This window comes from Mytilus trossulus, chromosome 7, assembly GCF_036588685.1.
Source record: "Mytilus trossulus isolate FHL-02 chromosome 7, PNRI_Mtr1.1.1.hap1, whole genome shotgun sequence".
Taxonomy (NCBI): domain Eukaryota; kingdom Metazoa; phylum Mollusca; class Bivalvia; order Mytilida; family Mytilidae; genus Mytilus; species Mytilus trossulus.
The window spans coordinates 53,261,602-53,288,289 of NC_086379.1; the positions used below are offsets into that span (position 1 = coordinate 53,261,602).

General features: G+C 31.6%; 1 protein-coding gene across 1 annotated transcript; it reads left to right on the forward strand.

The window, feature by feature from the left end:
- Positions 1–5,081: 5,081 nt before the first annotated feature.
- Positions 5,082–23,330, forward strand: LOC134725298 (isovaleryl-CoA dehydrogenase, mitochondrial-like). The gene is made up of 12 exons (XM_063588997.1): positions 5,082–5,264; positions 6,087–6,176; positions 6,892–6,943; positions 7,686–7,855; positions 8,154–8,247; positions 15,913–16,049; positions 16,361–16,457; positions 17,886–17,979; positions 20,039–20,120; positions 20,751–20,855; positions 21,410–21,482; positions 22,081–23,330. Exons 1-12 carry the CDS (start codon positions 5,121–5,123, stop codon positions 22,212–22,214), a joined length of 1,272 nt encoding a protein of 423 aa, XP_063445067.1. The 5' UTR covers positions 5,082–5,120; the 3' UTR covers positions 22,215–23,330.
- Positions 23,331–26,688: the final 3,358 nt, after the last annotated feature.

The following is a 26,688-nucleotide window of genomic DNA, read 5'->3' on the forward strand; positions in this document are numbered from 1 at the left end:
CTTTCCGAACAAAGAATGTCTTTAACTTAACTTCTTAAGTGTTCTCTATGCAACCTTATTCACACAATATTTATTCGTATTGTTGTAACTATGTATGTATATATTATTTATGTTTTGCCAATAAACATCAATTAGTTATAATTTAATTGCATAAAAATCCCTAATATGGACAAAAGCCTTAAATATGAAAGATGTCGGTCAATCCGATTGTTTGTATTCAACGATATGACATATGTCCTTTTTGTGCATATTATACCCACCACTGATCCAAATTGTAATTCATTTTTTTTTAAAAGTTTATTAGACAATGAAGTATTAAGGTATATAATGGATGGACGATAAACAATACCGTGACAGAAAATTAAGGGGATCCAATAGTTAAAAAAATAAAAAAAATTACACACACTGATATGCGTCGGAGGAAATTTATACAGTATTTCAAATTTGGCTTGACATATGCTACGAACAGTTTAAGGTATTTTAACTGATACAACACCTATTCCCGATTTTAAGAATAATCGAAACCATATTGGGCAAACAATTTTCTTGTATGAAGTTGATTTTCTTTCATTTAAATAGTTGAGATCTTTCTTTTGAAATATAACACCCCTTTCGATTAGTAAACTAGACCTGTGCATTACAAGTTCATTTGATTCATTTACGTCAAGTTTTGTCAATCCATGTTACTGGGTTGATTTCTCATCGAACTTTAAACATGATCTGGAAAAATTGTCACTTATATACTTCTCCAATTCAGCAGTTTAACCGCCCAAGAGCGGAGTCTGTTTGGGTGAGCGGGATGTATAAATACACAGCCACTTTTGGCCAAAATCCGAACTTTTAACCGATACAAGGAGAATGTTATGTTCTACCCCCGGACAACATACCCTCTCATTTCACAGGATGTCTAAATATACATCGCTTCATCTTGATCGACGCACTTTGTAGACCTTCTTACTGAGTTTATCGTTATGTTGGTCCTGTCCTCAACATGGATGAAATATTGTCCACTGAGCGTTAGTACGGTAAAGCTAACAAAAAATCAGACAATTAATACAAGCTTTTTGGTTCGATATATATAATGCAACAGGAAAAGTTAATACCAAATGTAGAGATAAAAAATTGAGATTTATCGTGAGTCGATTACCCATCAAAGCTCTTATCATATTAATGGGCATAGCAGAATCAAAGGGCGAAGTCAGATAAGAAATAGCAGAATCAAAATGCAAACCCAGATGGACATAATGCTCACTGACAATACACATGCAAATTAAAGAAATGATTAAACACATCCATATGCATACATTTTTTTAAAGTTCTATCTAATTCAACTTTAAATTATCTATTTTCAACCATATGAAACTTTTTTTCCGAGTTACCAGCACATTTTGTAAAAGGCTTACGAGTTTACTTGAATAGAGGAGAGGAGCCCAAGGGGTCGAAATTCCGTGATTTCTTCGTTTTTTAGCTTACCTGGCCCAAAGGGCCAAGTGAGCTTTTCTCATCACTTGGCGTCCGTCTTCGTCCGTCGTCGTCTGTCGTCGTTAACTTTTACAAAAATCTTCTCCTCTGAAACTACTGGGCAAAATTAATCGAAACTTAGCCACAATCATCATTAGGGTATCTAGTTTAAAAATTGTGTCCGGTGACCCGGTCAACCAACCAAGATGGTCGCCATGACTAAAAATAGAACATAAGGGCAAAATGCAGTTTTTGGCTTATAACTCAAAAACCAAAGCATTTAGAGCAAATCTGACAAGGGGTAGAATTGTTAATCAGGTCGAGATCTATCTGCTCTGAAATTTTCAGATGAATGGAAAACTGGTTGTTAGATTGCTGCACCTGGATTGGTTATTTTAAGGAAATTTTGCTGTTTTTGGTATTATCTTGAATATTATTATAGATAGAAATAAACTGTAAACAGCAATAATTTACAGCAAAGTAAGACCTAAAAAAAAGTCAACATGACCAAAATGGTCAATTGACCCACTAAGGAGTTATCACCCTTTATAGTCAATTTTAAACAATTTTCATAAAATTTGTAAATTTTTACTAACATTTTCCAATGAAACTACTAGGCCAATCATTATAGATAGGGATAGTTGTACACAGCAAAAATGTTCGGTATAGTAACATCTACAAACACATCACCATGATCACAAAAACACAATTTTGTCATGAATCCATCTGTGTCCTTTGTTGAATATTCACATAGACCAAGGTGAGCGACACGGGCTCTTTAGAGCCTCTAGTTTGTCGATCCTGCAACTTTCAGTACAAAAAGCTCGACACATGGATAGTGATTCGACGGCGGCGGCAGCATTATCTACTTTTTCAATTACCGCTATATAGTTTAGAAGGTGGAAGAAATGAATGCGTCATACATTGTATATAGATGTCTTCAAATTATGTTATGAAGTTTCAGTTTGTCACATGTAAATCGTCCTTGATCGCCTTCATCATGTTCATTTTAATGGTTCAATGACTACTTGAAAAAAGTTATTTTTTGTAATGTTATTTTTCCTCTAATTTTGAATAACGTGATATTATAGTATATTTTGTAAGGTTCTAATGCCCATCAGACCGTTTTCACTTGACCGCAACCTCATTTAATGGAATTCAGTGAACAAGATTAAGTTTTGGTGTCAAGTACATATCTCACATACTCTTAGCAATAGTTCTACTTAATAGTGGTGTATGGGAGGATTGTTAGGTGTACTTTTCCAACTAACAGGTGTCATTCACGGAACTTGACCTCATTTTCATAGTTTGGGAGTAATAGTTACATGTAAGTCAGTTTTGTGTTTGCAGTCTGTTTTTCTTATGCTGTATATGCAATAGGTCTACAAAATTTGGTTAATTAAAATATCTTGTTATGTACATGTCAGTCTCGCAGGTTTAATTTGACCTTGATCTCATTTTCATGTTCCTAAACAAAACTGAAAAACTGAAAACATTTTAAAAACTGAGAACAATTGTGACTTATTAATAGCTCTACCCCGGTTGTGGCGTTTACTGGAGTTGGTCCTGAATCTAAGTAAAGACAAAAAATTTAAGAGGGGTAACCGTAAAAGTGGTTTTTTTTTTCTCAGTAAATATATTACTGAAATCACTGAAATCATGTATACTAGTGCTTGAGATCATTTGCCATTTTACGTTATTTTAAAAAGCAAATGCAACCAATCAAGGATTTGTAAAGTAAGAATAAGATAAGATAAGAGATAAGATAACATAAGAAAACTTTATTTTGATTCGGCATGAGTACAAATAAGCAACACAAGCTCTAAGGAGCTTTTCACCGAATATAAAAACATATAAATAACATAAAAACAGTGCATTTTGACATATAAAACAACCTGTAATACAAAGTTGAAATCTCACATACATAGCATGCAATAAAAATAATCAACAAAATTTTAAAATGAAGTAAAAACATGCTTGACCAGAGCAACCAATAAGCAGCATAAATAATAAAACAGTTTAAGAATTATCTGCAAGCAGAACAGTGACATTCCAAACCGTTCCAGGACTGAACAAGACTTTTAAAATGTGAAAAACTGTTTTCAGTCCTGAAATGGTTTGGAAGACTGTTCCATAAAGTAGCAGCAGCAAATTTGAACGATTTTTTTTTTACCGTAACGGGTTGACTTTACCTGTGGAATTTCAAGAATATTTACATACCTGAAAGAATATTTAGATTTTTTGACATTCACCAAATTTTGTAAGCACACAGGAGCGATGTTGTTTATAATTTTAAAAGTTTCTAGAGCCATTGTTCTTATCCGTCTGATCTGCAAGGAAGGCACCTTAGCTTTCAGTAAAAGGTCCTCGTAGGAGCTGGTAAAATCCTCATAAACAAAACGGAGTGCTCTTTCCTGCACCTTTTCTAGTTTTTTGGAATTTTTCTCAGTGCAAAAATGCCATGCCAAAGGGCAAAAATTAAAATTACTAAGAATAAAAGTATGAAATATAGTAAGTTTACTAAGTCTATCCAAAAATGAGCCTAAACGTTTTAAAACATTTAATTGCTGTGATGCCTTCCTACAGATTGAGCTGATATGAACATCAAAATTTAGCTGGTAGTCTATTTCAATGCCTAATAATTTTACTGTTTTTTCACATGTGAGGTTCGAATTTTGAATATGTATAGATGGGTTCTTTTCAAAGGTCTTTTTGCCAACAGCCAAAACTTGAAATTTGTCAGGATTTGCTTGCATTTTATTTACCCTGAACCACTCAATAAGTGTTTTTGAATCAGATTCCAAAGTTGAAATTAATAAATCGAAATCTGGAGTACAAAAAGATAAAGTATTGTCATCTGCATAGTTATATAAACTACCATTTTTAATAAAAAGAAAAATATCATTTATAAATATATTAAACAACAATGGCCCTAGTATCGAACCCTGTGGTACGCCTTTATGGATGTCAGCCCAACCACTCAGAACATTGTTGACTTTAATTTGCTGTTTTCGATTAGATAAATAGGACTTTAAAAGAGCAACTGCATTAGGGGTTAAACCGTATGCTGATAATTTATCTAGCATAATATTGTGAGGCAGGCAGTCAAAAGCCTTAGAAAGATCCATTAATACTGCTGCAATGTACTGGTTTTTATCAAGAGCTTCTCGCCAGTCTTCTGAACACTCTGAGAAGAGGTCTGAGAAGTGTGGTCTGACATCCATGTCCACGTCTAAATGCACACATTGAAAAATGGATTAAATATTTTATCAAAATAATCAGTTAATTGAATTTCATATATTTTTTCAAAGATTTTAGAAAATATGGGTAAGACACTAACTGGTCTATAATTTGTTTTTAATAATGGGTCACTTTTTTATGAAGGGGGGTCACTTGGGCTTCTTTAAGTTTATCAGGGAAACAATTATTATCAATTGACATTGAATCATTGAACGCAGGAACATGTCCCAGAAAACATTTCCCTATTATATCTTAATATAAGTGTTATATTATAAAGGTATGCAGGATTTTTTTCTGACACAAGTGCCTGTGTCCTTGAACCAATCAATCAATATCCGTGAAAACGGAATGTCCACTTTATCCGAAGTTGACTCCGAATTTACAAGACATCATAGACTTCCGCTATAATTTTTGGAAAAATGACCCTCAAACTTTTACATAGGGGACTCTTAAAACGAGTACTAAACACACCAAAACATAAGTTTAACATAAAAAGTACAAAATGTTGCTCGTATTATCCTGTAAACGATTCATTGTTTGGCTTGACAGAAGAACAAAAACAGGTATGAAACTTGTCTTTGGGATGTTTACATAATGATAACAAATTTATGTGATCCATTGTCATTGACTATTAACATGGTTGTTATCCAGAATTATCGGTTAACATGGCTGTAATGATAACAAAACAACCGAGACAGCACCACCAGATGAGTTTTACTAGCAGCATTGCTTGTTTTAAAGTCTATAATTAAATGGGAATGTAATCTGGTAATTTGCTCTATTGTTCTGTTGAGACATATTTTGGTTTATGTTATTCATACATGTCATCATAATATGTATAATATGAGGCAGACATTACCTGTGAAAGGTGACGAAAAAATTTGACAGAAATCTCATTGTAACATTTTTCATGTTTTTTAAACTTTCCAGTATACATGGTATAGTTTTTATCAAAACAATTGTTTATTCATTTTAATAAACATGATAAAGTTAAAATCTTAACTCTTAACATCCATGACACCAGTCCTTTGGAAAAGTTACAAAATTTAAAATTAGAACTGGTGGATAAATACCGTAATATAAAAGACTTTTAAATTATTCAAGCATTTTCATGGATATTTTTTTTCTCAATTGTGTCTGTTTCTCAGATGTACTTTTAGCAAGAAGTCAACTATATTTGAAGTATGTAAATGTAATAGACTAATACATGTAGTTGTAAGATTGTAAGGGTTTAAGTAGTATTATAAGATTTTGTACATGGTCAGTCATCTTAGCTTTGAACACATTTAATGTTTATGTGTTTATTGTAATACAATTGATTTTAAATACATTTGTATTAGATATTTGTATAATGTATAATAACAATTTCATGATTTATTTTTCAGTTGAGACAGTCAGTTTTTCAGTTTTGTCAAAAAGAATTAGCACCAAAAGCACAAGAAATTGATCATAATAATGAATTTAAAGATTTAAGAGTAAGTATATTATTGAAATATTTCCATTTATCTTGTACACATTAAAAGAGGATATTGTCTGTCCTTAGTCACACTGTCTCACACACATTAATAATGATTGCCTTTGTTTATATCTTTCTGGCTTAGTGTCTTTAAAATCTAAAAAGAAAATAAGGTATGATTGCCAATGAAATAATTTTCCATATAAGACCATATATGCCACAGAAATAAACAACTATAGCTCATTGAAGGTCTTCAACAGCGAACAGAGTCCATACCATGTAAGATTCAAAGTTTGTGAAACTCTTTTGTAGTTACCGGTATATAAAAAAAAAACACCAAGTGGTTGCTGCCATATAGTTATACCCTTGTCCATCATTCCTTTGATTCACAATGAACAGTTTTAAAGACTTTTTTCTAAACTCCTTCACATATTGAGCTTATTTTTAAGTATGTGAATCTACTATGATGAGTTACAGATTGAGTGAATGTTTGGTAATAAAGCTGTGCTGATTTTTGATCAAAACTACAGGCTTTGGACTATGAAAAATATGTAAAAATAACTGACATATAGACTTTCATTATCAAATTTCCACTCCTAAAAAAGCAGAGATTAAGCAACTATTTTTTATGGTTTGCCTTATTGCAAGAGTTGCTTTAAGAAGTGATATTTTATTATGTATATTAATGTAAATGATAGGATATTTAGTATTAAGATGTTCATATTTGTATTTAGGATTTCTGGAAAAAATGTGGAGAGATGGGATTACTTGGCATAACAGCACCAGGTTTGTAGTACCATCAGAAAATTTGTTGATATTTTAAAATTACTGTTATTTGTGTCAGTTGGGTAAAATGTACATGTATTATTACATTGATTTCCCAGTTAGATAAAAACCGATAAATTATCTACATTAATTTCATAAAAAAAAGCAATTTGACAATGTAATAAAAAGTATAACTAATCGCCGTATTTGAATATAAAAAATAAGACAACTTGTGACCGAACGCCGCTATGGATTAAACTCGTACTGCACACTCGTTTAATCCATGCGTCGTTCGGTCCCGCGTTGTCTTATTTTTTTATATTCTAATACCGCAATTAGTTATACTATAAATGTCAAAGGAACATTTTCATTTTTTTTTTTATATTTTCCAATAAATTGTTTAACTATTCAGAGAAAAACAATTCTTTTACACAACATGCGCAATGTACACAAAACTGAATTTTTGCTGTTTTGCCCTAAACTAATGCACTTATCAAATTGTAGCAACATTGTCAAGTTTTGAGCGATATATCAAATAAATTCATCATAGATACCATGATTAAAATTTTGTATGCCAGAAGTGTGTTTCAACACAAATGACTCATCAGTGACGCTTGAATAAAAAATAAAGTTGAAAAGCCAAATAAGTAAGAACATTTTTGTCAATTCAGCTTATGTACCGGTAATCTATATTTAGGATAATAGAGGCTATAATAGCCCATGCTAAAAAAGTGGTTCTAACTAATTTGATATTTAATTTTAGCTCAGTATGGTGGATCAGAAATGTCTTATTTAGATCACTGTCTTGTGATGGAAGAAATGTCCAGGGCTTCAGCAGCGATAGCACTCAGTTATGGTGCCTCCTCAAATTTATGTATCAATCAGCTGGTCAGAAATGGAACAGAGGCACAAAAGGACAAATATTTACCTAAGGTATTTGTATTGATAGTAGCTGAATTCATTCAAATTATTTACAACAGTTCCTTAATTGAACCTGATAGTGTGTAATTGGGTGAAGTGTTACATTTGTATAAGTAGGCACTTTAATCAAAGTTTAGTTGGCCATTTTATTTTCTGTCAAAAAAAAATTAATCAAAAAAATATTTTGTGGTGATTAGGGATATGGGAAGGTGAGTGGTATTTTGTGTATTAAAAATACAAGTTGAAATTGTGCAATGCTTATTATGAACTGAGAGAAGCATTGATACTAACATTGGTATGTTTGTTTCAGTTAATTAAAGGAGAATATGTAGGGGCATTAGCTATGAGTGAAGCTAACTCAGGATCAGATGTTGTATCAATGAAATTGAAAGCTGAGAAGAAAGGTATGATTATTATTATACATGGGGTTATAATACCTTCACCTTATCTGTTAGTATGTTTTAATAGAATGGATTTGTATTTTGTCACGGGTAGGCAGGAATAAGTATTCAAAGCTGTTGGACATTTACTTCCTGTTTGTTGATATTTAAAATTTTCAATATTTTAAATGAACAGCATGACCTGGTGTGCATTCTTTTTCAACATTTCCATGAAACATGAATAAAATCTTTTTTGTGTAGCCATGCATTTGAACTGCACAAGATCAACATACATGTGAACCTCCCGACGGGAGTACAAAACTCCCGTTTTCAGGGGTCTCCTCCCGTCCTCCCGTTCAGGAGAAAAAACTCCCGTGTATGAAATATTTCATGAATTAAAATTTTCAGCCGCCATATTTCATGTATTTGATCATTTCTAACTAACTGTACGGGTGTAATTGACACCTGTGTTAAATTTTACCTGTACATCAAAGAAGATGTATAATTAATTGGCTTCACTTGACAGCTGGGGTGTCAAACATATTGGTAATCAACAATGTTTACCTCTGGCTAACTGCCGTTGTGTTGTTGTGTTATAAAAACGATGTGTATTGGGAATATTGAAATACATTTTTGTTACTTCCCTTTGTTTTATCCTGTTTTCAGTTATTTTGCTTTTAAAAATGTAAATTGTAAAAACACTATTAATGATTAATATTTTAATCTAATAATCATAAACGGATGTTGATTAAATGAATTTAAATGTATTGGGACAAATAAAAATATATAAATTTATAAATTATTTTAGCAATCTAGACCTCCTTTCAAGGATTAAATTGAAGTTTATATTGTAAATTATCAAGTGGGTGAAATAAAAGGAAGTCGATAGGTATAATTTGTATTGCCTGATATAAATATTTTTTCAATATATTACAAAATACAATATATCATAAATAATTAAATACACAAATGAAAATACATAAACATATTTATATAACCAAATTTTTTTGGCAAACATCCGCCACTATGAATTTATAAACGAAAAAAAAAATTTAACAAGGGAGGGAGGGTGGGTAATTTCAACGTAATATCAAATTCAAAAATGTAAAGAAAACTCTTTGCAATAGTATAAATAAACAATTAACAACAAAGGAAAAGTTTATATCCAATAAAAAGAGCGAAATAATATAGTGAGTAAATTTAATGCAAGAGTTTATACTAATGAAATCTAGTTTGAACCAGTGTGATTACTGAAGTGTAAAATATAAATTTCACTGTTTTGCTAATTAAATAATTTAAATCTTAAATTAAACCAATTATCAAGTGGGTGAAATAAAAGGAAGTCAATAGGTATAATTTGTATTGCCTGATATAAATATTTTTTCAATATATTACAAAATACAATATATCATAAATAATTAAATACACAAATGAAAATACATAAACATATTTATATAACCAAATTTATTTTGGCAAACATCCGCCAAGCCTGCAAGGCCGCCAAAAAAAATTAAAGATAAAATAATAACTAGTATCAAAACAGTTATAATGATGATAAAAACCAGACATACTATGATCACTCTTTTTTCTCACTTCAAATAAGCTCCATCCTTTCAAAATGTGTGTAGATAATGAAAGGACAAAACAGCAAACCAACTCAAAATATATGTAGATCTTGAGTAGTTAGAGGAAAACCAGCATCATATTCAGGATGCAAGTTCTCTGAAAAGAGAAAAAAGAATAATTACAGTAAACAATATACATGTATGAAGTAAATAAAAAACACAGTTGTAACACATTACAACTTATATACTCTGATGCTTAATAATATTGATTATCTTTTTTCTGAAAAGTTCTGTACCAGCAAAATTTAAATGAAGCCCATCTCTCGGAGCAAATAAGGAAGCATCTGGAATATTGTCGAGTACGAAACTCCTATACAAATTACAATATAATAAATTATTTCTTTTACACAATCTTTTTAACTCAGTATTAACTTTATTAACTTTAGCTCCAGTTTTCATGTGATCAACTGGTCTAGGAAGAATAGAAGTAAAGATCAACTTAGCAAATGTCATCTTTTTTAACTTGTGAATTAAATCTCCGAAATATGATATAATAGTATCTACGGATTGAGACGAAGAAATATTATTAGTACCAACATGAACTATAACGAAATCTAATGAAATTAAATCTACTTTCCCAGATGAAATTAACTCAGTAAGACAACCAATAGTGGCACCAGGAAAGGCCTGAGTTGTACACCCGTCTATTCCACTAACATATTTAGGTATAGACGCTGACACAATGGTCACCCTTTTTTCAAAGAAATTACCTGTAAAAATTTATAATAAAACATCTGAAATATGTGCCGTCATCTTTTCTGCTACTGAAATCTTATCATCTAATGAAAATTTTAAATATCTTTTATAAGCATCGCTTTTCCAATCTCCGTACAATTGAATTAATTCAGTAGGTACTTCTGCTGCAAAAGCCCAGCTAGCCCCCCCTCGCCTAAAACTATGTATAGAATATGAACAAGCATCTAAACCAATCTCAGTAATTAACTGTCTCAATATTGTCTGAAATTGTCTATACGTGACAGGTACACATAATTTATGTTTTATAAAACAATAAGCTGGACTCTTATCAGAAGTACAAACTAAAGACTTCATATTCAAAAAAGCTTGAACGGGACACAATGGAGAATCTGGTATCGAGACTAAAGGTATCAATAATTCTCTCTCACCAAACTGAATGGTTTTCGACCATTTAACACTTATCAATAATAGCTTACGCTTACAATCGAAAATAATACTATCCCTACAAAGCTGCTTATTATGATCAAAAGTAGAAATGGAGTCTGGCACCAAATTAGATTTTCTAAACATTAGAAAAAAGGCATGTAAAAATAAACACCATATAGTAGCATCATATGCACTATTCATATCCAGCTTCCTATAAATTTGAAGTAAAATGTGAGGAGTAATTGGCAAGGCCTGTTTTTGACAATGTGCCTTAATTCTACATAAACCTCTTAATACTAATCTCAAATGAAAAGCTTCAGACTGTGGATATTCTAAATCTAACAATAAATGCAGATATCTTACTGAACTAAGATAATTCTTTATAGAGTCAACAGATTTAAAACTTCTACTTAGAAACTGTGCATATAGTGTCAAAACATGAACTGTAGCAGGAACCGGCATAAGTTCAAAATATATACAAAACATAAAATATGATTCTAACTGAGTTTTCTTATTTTTATAAGTACTCTCCGCAAAAGCATGTTTAGCAGAATCTTTACATTGAAACCGCAGAACCTCTAACTCTGTAAAATAAATTACCAATTATTTAAAAATGAAAAATCTGACATGAGAACTGGTACCTCTTCATATCTATCTACTGAAATAGCTGACTTAAATAACTCTCTGTATTTATGACTACAATGCCATCGAGACAAATAGTCAGCAAGTCTATTTTCTACACCTAAAATGTGTCTGGCTCGAACTTCAAACTGAAAACTTGCTTGAATAAAACAAAGCTCTCTCAAACAAGTTTGCATAAAAGCATCCTTAGATGAACCTGAATTGATGACCTGAACAGACGCCTCATTATCACAAAAGATCAGAATTTTTTTCCCGCAAAATGTTTTCCCCCAAATTTTAACCGCAATTACAATAGCAAGTAACTCCAAACAATTGATATGTAATTGATCTTTTGTAATATCAGAAGGAAAAACAGCATGAAAATACTGATTTGAAGTAATAGCTCCAAACCCTTCTAAACAAGCATCGCTTGAAAAAATCTCATCTGGAGACGACCAATCTTCAAGAGACATCATCGAGATACCATTATAACTCGACAGAAACCTTTGCCACCACAATAAGTCTTTCTGTACCTCTACCGGAATCTTTCTATATATCTTATGTCCACTGCCCACGACATTTGAAGGGAAAGCACTACGAAGCCAGTTCAACAAACGACTGACAAATAATCTACCGGGTCGTACACAGGTGGACACAAAATGAAGTTTCCCAAGTATTGACTGTAACTCTCTTAAAGAAGCTTTTTTCTTTCTTAGCCAAGCCTGAACTAACAACGAAATCTCTAGAACACGATCTGAAGTAACTTCCAAAGTCAACTTCACAGTGTCAACTGTGATTCCTAAAAATTCCATCCTCGTAGTAGGAGCTACTCCTTTTTGCTTTGACTCCTCTAGCCCACAACTATCTAGTAATGCACCTAAAGCAATATAAGCTTCATCAGCTTTATCCACCGTATCCGCACCACCAAAATCATCTAGATAATTGATAACCATGTATCCCATCTTATAAAACATAAAACTAACAGCTGTAGTGATTCTTTGACAAATCAAAGCACTAGACCGTAAACCCATAGGAAGAACACGATCCGCAAAGAGCTTATTATCCCACTGAAAACCAACTAAATGCAAATCACCTGGGTCAATTGGAATTTGCCTGTAGGCCCTTTTCAAATCCTTCTTAAAAACCAGACACTTACCACCTTTATCCTTAATTATTCCGACTAAATCATCAACTTTCGGATACCATAATTGAACCCTTTCACCTAAATAAACATCCTTTGAGATAAAATCATTTACGGATCTTCCAGGTGGGAAACTTAAGTCTAAAATGACCCTTCGTTCCACCGAGTCTTTTTTATACACCGAATTTAACGGTGAAATTTTGAAATGACAAGAAAAAGGATTTTTGTCAAACGGTCCAATTATTGCTCCATATGTAGCTTCCTTTAATAAGTAAGCCAAAATTTCATCATAAAAATCTGTAGCCCCTTTATGATTCTTAACTTTAGATGAACCTTCATTTAACATTTCTCCCTGATATCCAATCGGAGCACCAAACTGTAAAAACTCGCAAATGATTTCATCGTCATAGTCTATCAAATTTTCCCTAAAAAAATCTACATTAATTCCAGATTTAACTGGAATCCTACAACCCAAATAATTTGGGTAACCTGATTGAACAATTTGATTATGTATTTCAATAGTATTTTTAAACTCAGTATCGTTCAGTTTATCCTGAGCAACTAAACCAACCTTATTAATCTTAATATTCAATGTGTCTACATTTACATCACACAATAAATCTTTCTTGTATTTTTTACAAAAATGTGTACACTTATTAATAAATGCATTTCCATTGTCAAGATTATCAACCTTATCATTATCAAGTTTGTCGTCACTTTCCAACGATTTCATATAACTTGGTAAAAAAACTTCTGCTAGTGGGTTTAACATTGTACATTTACCAAACACATTTTTTACTGCCAGTCATCTAGTTTGATGCGGACAACTTTCTGACGATTCCGGATGATAAGCCTTTCTGTTATCTTCTCTCCAGCAAGTCGCACAAATATGTTGAAGGTACTTATCGACACCTCGAATTTTGCCATAATGTGAATCCTTATGCACACATTTTTTCCTTTGAAAATGCGAACAATAAAACACAGTCTCTTCTTTCTTTACTGGTTTTTTGTTTTCCCCATACTGAATAGATTTTTTAGACTTGACATCTGATTTTACATATTTAATCAAAATGGGAGTTTCAATCTCACTGAAATCTTTGGACCAATCAGCCAAACCATTTTCAATCTGCCTTATTATATGAGCATACATTTTTTTCAGACCCTTACACTCATACAATTCTGTATAATACGCAATTTTTTTCAACAGCTTTGTTCTACCAATTCTTTCGACATCGCCTATCTTTGAAGAGGACAAAATTTCCAATTCTCCAGCCACAAATAAGTTAAACTCAAGATCATCAAAATTGATTTTAGACCCCGCATATTCAAACTGCAATTTTGATTGCGGCCACAATTGCTTTTTTACTACTTCATCTGACGGATGATCAAATATACCAGACTTTTTCTTGCTTTTATTTTTGTGTCTTTTGGATTTTTTTATAGAATCACTTAATTCATCGGACTCACAGCTAGAAGTGGTATCCCCACTTTCATCAGACGAATCATCTGAATCAATTTCTAAAATTTTCTTAACAGCCGATTCTGCCTTTTTCTTAATTGAAGGACATTTTCTTAAAGAATTAATGTTAAGAGAATCATCTACTTTAGCAGTACCTTTTTGTTTCTCCGTTTTCTTCTTTAACTCTTTTTTCTCCTTCTCTATTTCCTTCCTGATCTTTTCTTTCTTCTCCTGCGACTTTTGTTCCTTCTTTTTCCGCTTTACTTTCGCCAACTCCTTCTTTAACCTCTGCAACTCCTCATCTTCCTCGCTGCTTTCACCACTGTCATTGCTGTCGACCTCCGACTCAATTTCCTCCACTTTCTGTAGTCTTCTTGACTTCACTGGAGTCATCTCCTTCTCCAAACTGAACACATCCTCCGTAACATTAGGGCTAGACATTCCCACACAATGCAATTGTTTATAGTTAACGTTCTTACTTTCCCTTAATTCCCGAGACATACTTTAACGGCGTAAGAGTTCATTACTATCAACTTCAAAAGTAACTTTAACTCAAAAAGGCAATCAAAAAATTCCAAGTAACTTATACGTAATATCTAATTTCAACGTAATATCAAATTCAAAAATGTAAAGAAAACTCTTTGCAATAGTATAAATAAACAATTAACAACAAAGGAAAAGTTTATATCCAATAAAAAGAGCGAAATAATATAGTGAGTAAATTTAATGCAAGAGTTTATACTAATGAAATCTAGTTTGAACCAGTGTGATTACTGAAGTGTAAAATATAAATTTCACTGTTTTGCTAATTAAATAATTTAAATCTTAAATTAAACCAATCTGTTTATCAATTATGTGATTGGAACATACAATATGTACATTTAGACTAATAAATTTCTAGTTAGTTCAATTGGGATTATAAAACCTTGGGTTTGAGAATTGTAGATGTTAGAATTTATAAGATTTTATTGTGTAAGCTAGGAATAGCAAAACATTTTACAATGTTAAAGTCTTTTTAAGTTTTCTACAAATAAGACTTTCATAATGCTTTTAAAAAAGCCATGCAGTACTACTGTTAGTGTTTGTTATTTTTTTAATTAATTTATGATGTTGCAAACAAACATGTAGCTATTTCTCTCTTATTTGTCTATACATTTACCAATGATAAGGAGATGGAGACATGAATAAAAATCTATACAGATAAGATAGATACATGTAAATATAATGATTTATTTGCAAGCAGTGAACAATCATTTATCAAAAACAAAACAAAACTAAACAGGAAACAGATTCTTCTTAATATTTTATTTTATTCAAATATAAAGGCAATAAGGGCTCTTTAAACATATTACAATTTGTAGAAAAAACACAATTTCTACTTCATATGGTTACATTAACGACAAAATGTATGTCGATAAAAAACCTCCTGATCTGAGTCCTAATCTCCTGACCAAAATTCCCAAATCTCCTGATCTGAGTTTCACAGTCCATCACATGTATGGATCAAGATAGTTTCAAAAATTGATAATACTTGGGGAAAAAACCCCATACACACAGTTAATAACAAACAATATAGAAAGTTTTGGAGCAATTTTGTTATGCCTTATGGTATGGGTCCTTGATAATTTTTGAAGGCAGTACAGTATCCGATATTACCTTTGCACTCTCATAGTGATCATACAGTAAAATTAAAATTACATTAAATTTCATTATACTTGAAGGTGATCACTATGTATTAAATGGTAATAAGTTCTGGATAACAAATGGACCTGATGCTGATGTACTGGTAGTGTATGCTAAAACAGATATAACTTCAGATAAACCACAACATGGTATTACAGCTTTCATAGTTGAAAAGGTAACCATAAAATGGTCTCAAATTGAGTGGGGACATTCATCCGTCTGAAATCTTATTTTTATGTTCTTACTTGAACAAAAAAAAATTCCAGGAATAAAGATGATTCATTGGTTTTGATGAGATGAAAATGTTAAACTTTCGAAGTCCCAAATTACTTAATAAAATTGCTACAAAATATAGAGCTTCCAAACATTATTTTTTTGGGGAATTGACAGACTTTAGGATTATCTGTGTTGGTTTCAACTTAAAACTTTTAAATTTCAGTATATCATATGTATGTTCAATTTCTTTCTACCGAATACATTTTGTAGGGGATGCCAGGATTTTCTGCTGGACCAAAGTTAGATAAACTTGGTATGAGAGGTTCTAACACATCTGAATTAATATTTGAAGATTGTAAAGTTCCAGGTAAGCATTATATTCACTTTAAAAATATATGTATGATGATTTCTAAAATAAACCTATGCCTTTTTGCCCACAAAAAAGTGATGACAAAGCTTTCATCAATGACATAAGCTTAAACATGATTTACCATAACCACTAAGCCATGGATTCCTTGAACTTCTTGAATTATCTGCACACCAAATTATTTGGGTGTATGTTTATGGTTTTTAGAACATCAACACAGTAAAGGGTACCAGTGAACAGAAATTAAGCAATCACCTAATATGATTTACTCGTAAAAAATACAATTTACTGCTTATGTATTTCAAACATCAGATCATTTTTAGGCAATATTTATTCTGTGAAATATTTAATATATAGGTATATATCAAGATAGCTCAGGCTGTGTCATATCTGTGTTAGTTTTATTGTACTGTTATTAAGAACTTTTAACCAAAAGGATAAGTCATCACAATACCCAGATGTAAACAGAATACAAAACATTTGGTTGATTAAGAAACATTTTAGACACCTGAATGATGCTTTATTTTAGCTATAGGTCAATTATTCTAAAATTTTGGAAGAGCAACCTAAGATATTTGTGAAGGGAGTTGAATTCCACTGTGTTTGAGACACTTTATTAGTATCACAAATAAGGGCTACAATAATGATAATTTAAAAAAACTAATTTAGTGACAAGGTAAAGGGTTCTTTTAATTCAGGGAATTACATTGAACATGTATTTTTTACAGTAAATTTTACATTACACTGTAGATTAATTTCCGTCATCATCAAGGTTTCTTATCAAAATGCATCTTTATTGAAGAGTTGCTTGACAAGACTATTCTCAAATATTTTCAGCTGAGAATATTTTAGGTGGTAATAATAAAGGTGTCTATGTGCTGATGTCTGGGTTAGATATTGAAAGGGTTATAGTGGCAGCTTGTGCTCCAGGGTGAGATTATACACACAAGAATATGCCTCGTAGCTAGACAATGTTTCACTGCAATACAACATGTATCTTTTTGGTAATAAAAATATCTAAAGCCATCATACTGAAACTTTGTTTATTTTCAACAACATTGTCAAAATTTTGTATATTAATATATCAACTCCTACAGTTTTCAACTTACAGCCAACAAATTCAAAATGGTTGAATAACATTGCATATATGCAAATAACTTTGAACACATATTTAGGTTACCCAGAATTTCCAAATTGTGTCAATTTTAAGCTTCTCTTAGTAAAGACTGGTGTAATTAACTTCGGTTCAGCAACTTTTTAGCTCACCTGGCCTAGTTTTATAGAGGTATTAATTTTGTTAATATGCTCCCCAAAGTATATCAAATATTACTGTCTTTGTCATTTTATGGTCCTTCAAGCCTTACATATTGCAACCTTGTCTTTTGAATCTTTGACTATTTTTCTGTTAAATTAAAATTATATTTACAGAAGAAAATATAATTGGTGGTATAGGTAAAGGTGTATATATTCTAATGTCGGGACTAGATATAGAGAGAGGTCTAGGGAGTAGTGGATGTGTAGGGTGAGACTTTTATCTCCTATTTTACAACTCTATATAAGAATCATACATGGCGTGGGGATAAATTCATTTAAAACAGTTTTGTATTTTCTTGATCAACCAATCAGATAATTTATTTTCTAGAATTATACAGTGATGAGTTTATCATTCAAGAAGCCATTTTCTTTTTCTTTGATTACAATAAATGTATAACTGTCACCTTCTCATGTTGACATATCTTAGAAGTCATTCTTTGTATTACAGCAAACTGCATTGAGTGTGTAGGTGAAGGTAATATCTTTGGCTAGCTTGTATGTTAGCTGATCCGTGAAGTCATTATAAGGTTAAATATACTTCATTTCTATCTCAGTAGTCTAGTCCTACAGACAGATGGATTGGTTATCGGACTAGTCTAGTTTTAATGGAGGGTTGTATACCTAACTTAATAATGATTTCACTGTTTAGCTAGCAGACAAGCTAACCAAAGATATTATCTTTACCTACACACACAATGCATTTTGCTGTAATTTATTTTGATTAATTGTTGGTTGCTTAACCTCCAGTGAATTCATTTTGAACAATGTTTTTCGTGTGACAATGGCATGTGAGATTCTTATGTAGACAAAAAACACATTCTTTATTTCTGCTAGTCCATTAGGCACTACAACATGTATTGGTGATTAAATTCTATTTCAAATTATTGTTAATCTCCTTTAAGAATCATAAGCTGTGATTTTTTCTGAAAATTATAGGAGATGAAATTATATTTGGTGTTGACATATTTAAGGTTTGGATAGCAGCAGTATTTCAACACACTTGGCCCATATTTAGTGAAATTGACAATTATGGTTATTAATGCAAATTGTCTACATACATGGTGTATTGCAATGGAATGTATATTCTAAACTGTATAATTATAAAGCAACATATAAAGAGAATATATTGAAGACGTAGCCTTCTTTGAAAATTTAGAAATAATATAATGTTGGAGCTATTCATTATGTGATGACATGAAGGTGCCATTTTCAGCCTTCTTGGATGCAGGATCTTTTACAAAATTACAATTGAAGTAATGTCTTAGATATATTCTCACCATTTCAGACACTTTTCCTCAAGGAGTACAGGTTCATAAATGACCACACACTATATTTAGAATGTCATTTTAGAAAAGAAATGTCAAATTGTTGTACTCTGTCTTCCTCCACAAATAAAAACTGACCACCTCAAAAAAGCTATTTGAATGCCCATGATAATTTATAGTCATTGTGAAATTTAAGCATGTCTAAATAGTTTGTGGTCATAAACATAAAACTGCTTAGCTTTATGGTTTTCCATGGAAAGCATTTTGTTTACCAGATCTATTGATAGGATTTTATGTTCTGGTTTTCCAAATGTTTTCCAATGTGAAAATGTCACTTTAAATATATATGGCACGGATAGACATTTAAGAAAATTAAGCACTGATGTGAACACCCCTTTCTTTCCTTGATAGTTGAGAATATGATGGGAGCATTAAACAGGGGAGTGTATGTCCTATTTAGTGGTCTTGATATTGAGAGATTGGTATTGGCTGCAGGTCCACTTGGGTAAGTTCAAGTAAACAGGGGAGTGTATGTCCTATTTAGTGGTCTAGATATTGAGAGATTGGTATTGGCTGCAGGTCCACTTGGGTAAGTTCAAGTAAACAGGGGAGTGTATGTCCTATTTAGTGGTCTAGATATTGAGAGATTAGTATTGGCTGCAGGTCCACTTGGGTAAGTTCAAAGTGTTGGTTTGAATGTACATTTGCCACTGGAAGTCAAATAATCATTCAACATGTATTTAAAAATTACATTAAAAACCTAATATTATTGAACTCTGATATATGTTGATATGCACTGCTAGAAAAATTCAATTGTCATTATATTTGTCTTCTAAATCCCAAAAGATAGCAGTAGAAAAAATCCTGAATGCACAGATATAATATGATTACTATTTTTCATTGCATTAAAGCAAAAATCTATAAAGTGACCATTTTCAATGTTAGAGTTTATAATTTTCTAGGATGTGCTATAAAGGTAAAACAAATAATGATTTATTTCAGAATAATGCAAGCCTGTTGTGATGTTGCTTTTAATTATGCTCATTTACGAGAGCAGTTTGGTACAAAGATTGGAGAATTTCAGGTAAATACAGTTTTTAAGGTGATATCATAGTTACAAGTGAGAGAGATAATATTGTGCCTTACGTCAAACTATCAATCTATGCTAGGCTTTTATTCATAATTCGTTTGAATACTGTGCAAGTGTTGGTGTAACACAGTTCAGACTTTATTTCTATTTCTTTATATATTTTACAGCAAAATGCATTGATTGTGTAATTAAAGGTAATATCTTTATGACTAGTGGCTTGCTAGATGAACTGTGAAGTCATTATTAGGTGAAGTCATTATTAGGTAAGGTATACTACCCTCCTTTCGGAGTAGTGTAGTCCTGCAGCCAGATAGATTGGTAATCTGTCGGACTAGTCTACTCTTGAAATAGGGTAGTATACCTAACCTAATAATGACTTTATGGTCCATTTAGCAAGCAAGCTAGTCAAAGATATTATCTTTATCTACACACTCAATGTAATTTGCTGTAATGCTTTGTCCAATCTTTACTTTCTTAAACCTTTGTCTTAAAGACCTTTAACATAAAAATAATGGTCAATGAAGCAGGTGATCCTTTTAGCATGTGCTCTCTTGTTTTTTGTAAGGAAAACTTTTCATAGGATATTTCTTTACTTGTATAATTATTTTGAGTTTAACATTTTAGATGATCCAAGCCAAGATGGCAGACATGTATACAACACTGAATGCATCACGTTCATATGTCTATAATGTAGCCAGGGCATTAGATAGAGGAGAAAGACAACCGAATGTATGTACAAAAATTTATGGAATAAATTTTTTCAAGTCTTTTCCACATTTTAAGTTTGGAAAGCCAACAAAATGTATATAGTATTGTAAAAATGCTTGAATTTTATACATGCAATTGTTTGTGGAAGTTTGAATGCTAAATATTTGTGTTTTTTCAAAATTCAGATGGCTTGAGATAGCCACCTGAAAAGTGGTGCCTTAATAATTTATGTACTGTAAATTCAGAAATCATTGCGATGTTTTTATTATGGTGAAAAATGCAACAGGGTTATAATTGCAATAATTTTAACTTTCATTTAAAAAAAAATTATATGAATTAAACAGGATTTTTCCCAATGTTGAAAAAATTAAAATCGCATTTTAGTCTAAAATGACAAAATTGCAATTATAAATACATGCAATAATGTCTGAATTTACAGTAATTTAAATACAAGTAAACATTATTTCAAATTTTGATTGGGAAGATTAAATATTTCTCTGTTTCATTCAGTCCAAAAACTAATAAGTAGTTGAGTAAAATTCATTTTTCTTTCAATTATCTCCTTTATTTTTTAGGACTGTGCAGCAGTAATATTGTATACAGCAGAAGCAGCCACCAAAACAGCACTGGATGCTTTACAGATTTTAGGTGAGAAAAATTAGATTAAAACTTTTTTTTTCCCTGAAGGTTCAGTAGCTTGTAACAAAACTTTGAATCAAACTTTGATATTAGAAGGGGTTAAAATTTAAAGCAAAGAATGAATAAATGAATAAATATTATCCTGGTATGAATGTTGAATAGATTTAGATAAAAGACTTTAACAGCTGCAAATAATAGCATGAGAAGCAGTGTACTTTTGATACATTTTCTATAGAATTGTCCATTGTTTTCCTTGTTGTATGAGTAAGACATGGACATCTAATAATAACCATGATATCATGCATACCAAAATATAGAATGTTATGATATATGAGAAGTGGAGGTTTTGATAAAAGAAAAACACAAACTTGTATTGAATAAAACCATGATTTGAAAAGATAAAGTCGCCGTATATTTTTTAAATTTTATTGGTGTTTTGAAAATGAATAAGTGTGCAGGTCCGGTCATATATTTAGCTTGTAAATGTTGTTTGCTCAAAATCTCCCCCTACAATGTCATTGCTGAGATGGAGATCTCCTTCTGAAGATTTAAAAGGTTGACAGGTATGATTTTCACACTTACATAATTATTTTGTTTTAATTTTCAGGTGGAAATGGTTATATCAATGATTATCCAACAGGAAGATTTTTAAGAGATGCCAAATTATATGAAATAGGAGCTGGTACCAGTGAAGTTAGAAGACTGATTATTGGACGTGCTATTAATGCTCACTATAAATAATGTGTGAATGATTCATTTTAAGCCACTGTGATAGAATTAAATATTGAGCATTGTGAGGAGTATTAATTACTTCAAGAAATAATCATCTCAGGGAATAAAAAATACTGGAAACACATTTAAATAGGCTAAAATAATATCTTCAAAATGATTCTATTTCTATCCAAAAGCATGGGACCATTGCTGAATTTATAAACACTGGTTAAATGCTTTTGAAGTAGTTAAAGCAGTCTTTTTATAGGTTGCCACTTCAAAATCATACATAATTAATATATTCCTAGAAAAAGTTTGGTTTTAGTAGTTTTATGTATTTCCAAACATCTATCTGTTAGTCAATATGTCAAAATTAGAATTTGAAGAACCCTGCTTCTTGTCGGGGAAATAGTTGGTGCCTTGGTGGACAATAAACTTGCTATTGTTCTCCTAGCTGGTAAATAAGTATATTATTTTTACTTGTTTTTATTGTATTGTATTGTTGTGTTGCTGTTACATTCATGTTTGTCTCAGATATCTTTTTATTCAGACATAATTATTATGGTTCTTTAATATATAATTTTTGTGTTGTTAATTGAACAATTGTAAACCTAAAAAAGTTATGTAGTCAGAGCTGAACTGATCTTCAATACTCATTTATATGTCAGAATAATCAAACTGAAAACATTATCTCTATTATCAAGTATTTTTGTGTTTCTGAAGATATATTATAAACAGATTAATAAACAGATTAGCTGACTTAAGGTGGTACCCAACACTTTAACTAAAATTACTTTGGCTCGTTTAATTTTCTTAAAATTTTGACAAAGTATTTACTCTAACCCTTTGACAAAAATAAAAAAATTAAAAAAAAAAATTGAACCAACTGTTTTATCAGAAAAATTACACTGGTTATATAGCAGTTTGAGGAACACTTATTTGATCCTTGAGAAGCTTAATATTCCCTTAACAACACAACGTAATCAAAACGTTAAGCTGATTTTACAGAGTTATCTCCCTGTTGTGTGTGTTAGGTACCACCTTAATGAACAACTGTGGGTCAAACATAATTATTTCACTGTAAGACTTTAGCTTGTTCTAATATTTGTTACTGAGATTATGAATATACTATTAATCAGTCAATTTGAGGATTCAACCTTTTATGTCAATAAAATAATGTTTATATTATTTCTGTTAAATGTCTTTTGTCCATCTGAGTATCCATATTTTGTTTTCATCTTTTATACACAGCCTTTAGGTCTATTCCAACTTAACAATTTAAAATATTTATATAACTTTTGATTGGCAATAATCTTTTCTCCTGATTTTTGTCTGGTCTGAGACAAAAGCTCCAGAATTAGAGACATAGGCACGCTACTGGTGGCAGTGACATACACTCTTTGTATAAAGCTTAATATTTCTGAGTGTAGAAGTCCTGGATGCTTCATACCTTGAATTTAGATACTTAATGGTAAGAAGTCCTTGACCTCATTTTCATTGCTAAGCAACTAATTGAAAAAGATTATGTATTTTATTGTCATGTGAATTTCACACTTATTTATAGTAATTGGTGAATTATGTTTGGTATATAGGATCCTTGCAATGTCTACATGTCTGTCAATCAGTGCTCACCTGACCTAGACCTCATTTTTGTCAAGGTTATTGTTACATGATTAGGTCCATTCCATAGATATTATAAGGAGGAGCTCAACTGTATTTAGTGTATGAAATTGTACAATATAAGGTGTACACATCAAACTGGCAGGGTTCATCTTGACCTTAACCTCATTTTCATAGTTAATGTACATATCTGTTAACTATCATTGGAAAATGACCACAAGCCCAATGTGATGTGACAAATCAACTTCCATAATGTTTGAGAACAGCAAAAGCCAAACTGAAGAAACCTCTCAAAGACATCAAGTACAATGAGGTATATTTATTATATATATAAATCTGTAATAAACTATTTACAATTGTTTCTCGTCATTTATGAGCATGCATAGTTGGGGTAAAAAATCAAAGATTATGAAGATTCAATCTAACTGCATGAACAACTGAATTGTAGACCTAAAGGTCTTCCAATACAGACTACAAAATATGATGAACAATGGTTATTAACATAACTATGAAAAGCAAAACCAGACAGCAACCTGTATCAAATGTTCCAGTAAAAGATATAGTTAATTACATAGTCCAAATTAAATTATTTCATAAATACACATGAGGAAAAAAATATGTATGAAAAAGCAAAACAGCTTGCAAAAATACATGTGAAGAAAACAACTGATAAGCATACATGCAAACACTTAACCAACAAGGCAACTTCTACAGCACATTAGAAATTCTGTCTTTGTACAATCAGATGGACTTGGAAGGTCCTCATGCCCATCTGACAGTTTCACTTGACCTCGACCTCATTTCATGCATCAGTGAACAAGTTTAGTTTTGGTGATCAAGTTCATATCTTGGATACTATAAGCTATAGGTCTATTATATTTGGTATATGAAAGGAGTATAAGTTGTACATGTCTATCTGGCAGGTGTCATCTGACATTGACCTCATTTTCATGGTTCAGTGGTTATAGTTAAGTTTAAGAGTTTTGGTCTGTTTTTCTAATACTATATGCAATAGGCCAACTATATTTGGTGCATCCAAATATTTTATGATGTACATGTCAGTTTTACAAGTATATTGTAAATCCGTAATAAACTGTTAACAATTGTTTCTTGTCATTTATGAGCATGCATAGTTGGGTTAAAAAATCAAAGATTATGAAGATTCAATCTAACTGCAGGAACAACTAAATTGTAGACCTAAAGGTCTTCCAATACAGACTCCAAAATATGATTAACAATGCTTATTTACCAGAACAATGAAAAGCAATATCAGACGGCAACCTATATCAAATGTTCCGATTGTTCACATTAGAAATTCTGTCTTTGTAGTTTGTACAATCAGATGGACTTGCAAGGTCCTCATGCCCATCTGACAGTTTTCACTTGACCTCGACCTCATTTCATACATCAGTGAACAAAGTTTAGTTTTGATGATCAAGTTCATATCTTGGATACTATAAGCTATAGGTCTATTATATTTGGTGTATGAAAGGAGTATAAGTTGTACATGTCTATCTGGCATGTGTCATCTGACATTGACTTCATTTTCATGGTTCAGTGGTTATAGTTAAGTTTAAGAGTTTTGGTCTGTTTTTCTAATACTATATGCAATAGGCCAACTATATTTGGTGCATCCAAATATTTTATTATGTACATGTAACATGTCAGTCTTACAAGTTTTATGTGACCTTGACCTCATTTTCTCATTTCATTGCTCAGTGTTAAGGTTTTGTGTTTTTGTCTGTTTTTTTCTTAAACTATGAGCAATAGGTCATCCATATTTGTTGTATGGAAGGATTGTAAGCTATACATGTCTACCTGGCATGGTTCAGTGGTCAATGTTTAGTTTTCTTGGTTAACATCAACTATATTTAGTGTATGGAATGATTGTATGGTGTACATGTATTTCTTATTGGGTTTATATGACCTTGACATCATTTTCTTGGATCATGTTTAGTTTATGGGATAGTTGAAGTAAAACTTTATATTTAGGACTGTCAACATAAAATTAATTGTAAGTAAAGAATGCAAGCCATTTCAGCTTGTGCACTCTTGTATAAATTTAAAGGTGACAGGTCTGTTGAAAATTGTTTTTATTTTATCATATGTCTTGTCTGTAACTAAGTTTCCAGCATGCAAGACGAGAATGCAAGGCAAGCACTAACAGCTTGGATTTTTTCTCTAAAGCTTATAAATAATCAAAGGAGAGCTTAATAATCCATTCATTGTTTACAGATGATTTAGGGTCTTGAGGTTCCAACTATTTTCTTCAACAGATCAAGGTCGAATTTTGTTCAGCTCTAATGATTTTGTGAAGAGTTACGGTCCTTGGATTAAGAATATTCAATAGACCACTTTCGAGTTCATCCGTCACCGGCAAAAACTCTTCAATTATACACGCCTTTATGACGTCATTTTCCAGATAGAGGGGGTCGCCTGTATCCCTGCCCTATATACGTTCATCAAGCGTCTTAGTGATCGTCATTGTGCAGGATAAACTAGATATAATGGTTGCTCTGTAGGTACTTACTGACAATTCCCTAATGACAGCAGTGTTGATTATCATTTTTGAGAATTCAATTTGCCGAATAATTCGTACAATACAATATAATTGACGAGTTTTTTCCGGTGACGGATGAACTCGAAAGTGGTCTATTAAATAATCAGTTTTCTATTGCATCATGCTTGGAGATATTGACTTGATATATTTTATATAGTTTACACCATTACAATTTATAGATAAGTTCGAATATTGATCTGATACAATGAATTTTTAACTGGTAGGGGACTATGTATTTCCATGCAATACTCACAGAATTCTTGTTTTTAAAAGAATAATTTGAAGATCTGAACATTTTGAACAATTCTGCCCTTGTCAGATTTC

Bases quoted from the DNA above. Each gene is read 5' to 3' on its own strand.
- LOC134725298 (XM_063588997.1), top strand. From the start codon at position 5,121: ATGACCCTCAAACTTTTACATAGGGGACTCTTAAAACGAGTACTAAAC. The intron at 16,050-16,360 runs GTAACCATAAAA...TACATTTTGTAG, and splicing joins CAGCTTTCATAGTTGAAAAG to GGGATGCCAGGATTTTCTGC. The intron at 21,483-22,080 runs GTGAGAAAAATT...TTTAATTTTCAG, and splicing joins GGATGCTTTACAGATTTTAG to GTGGAAATGGTTATATCAAT.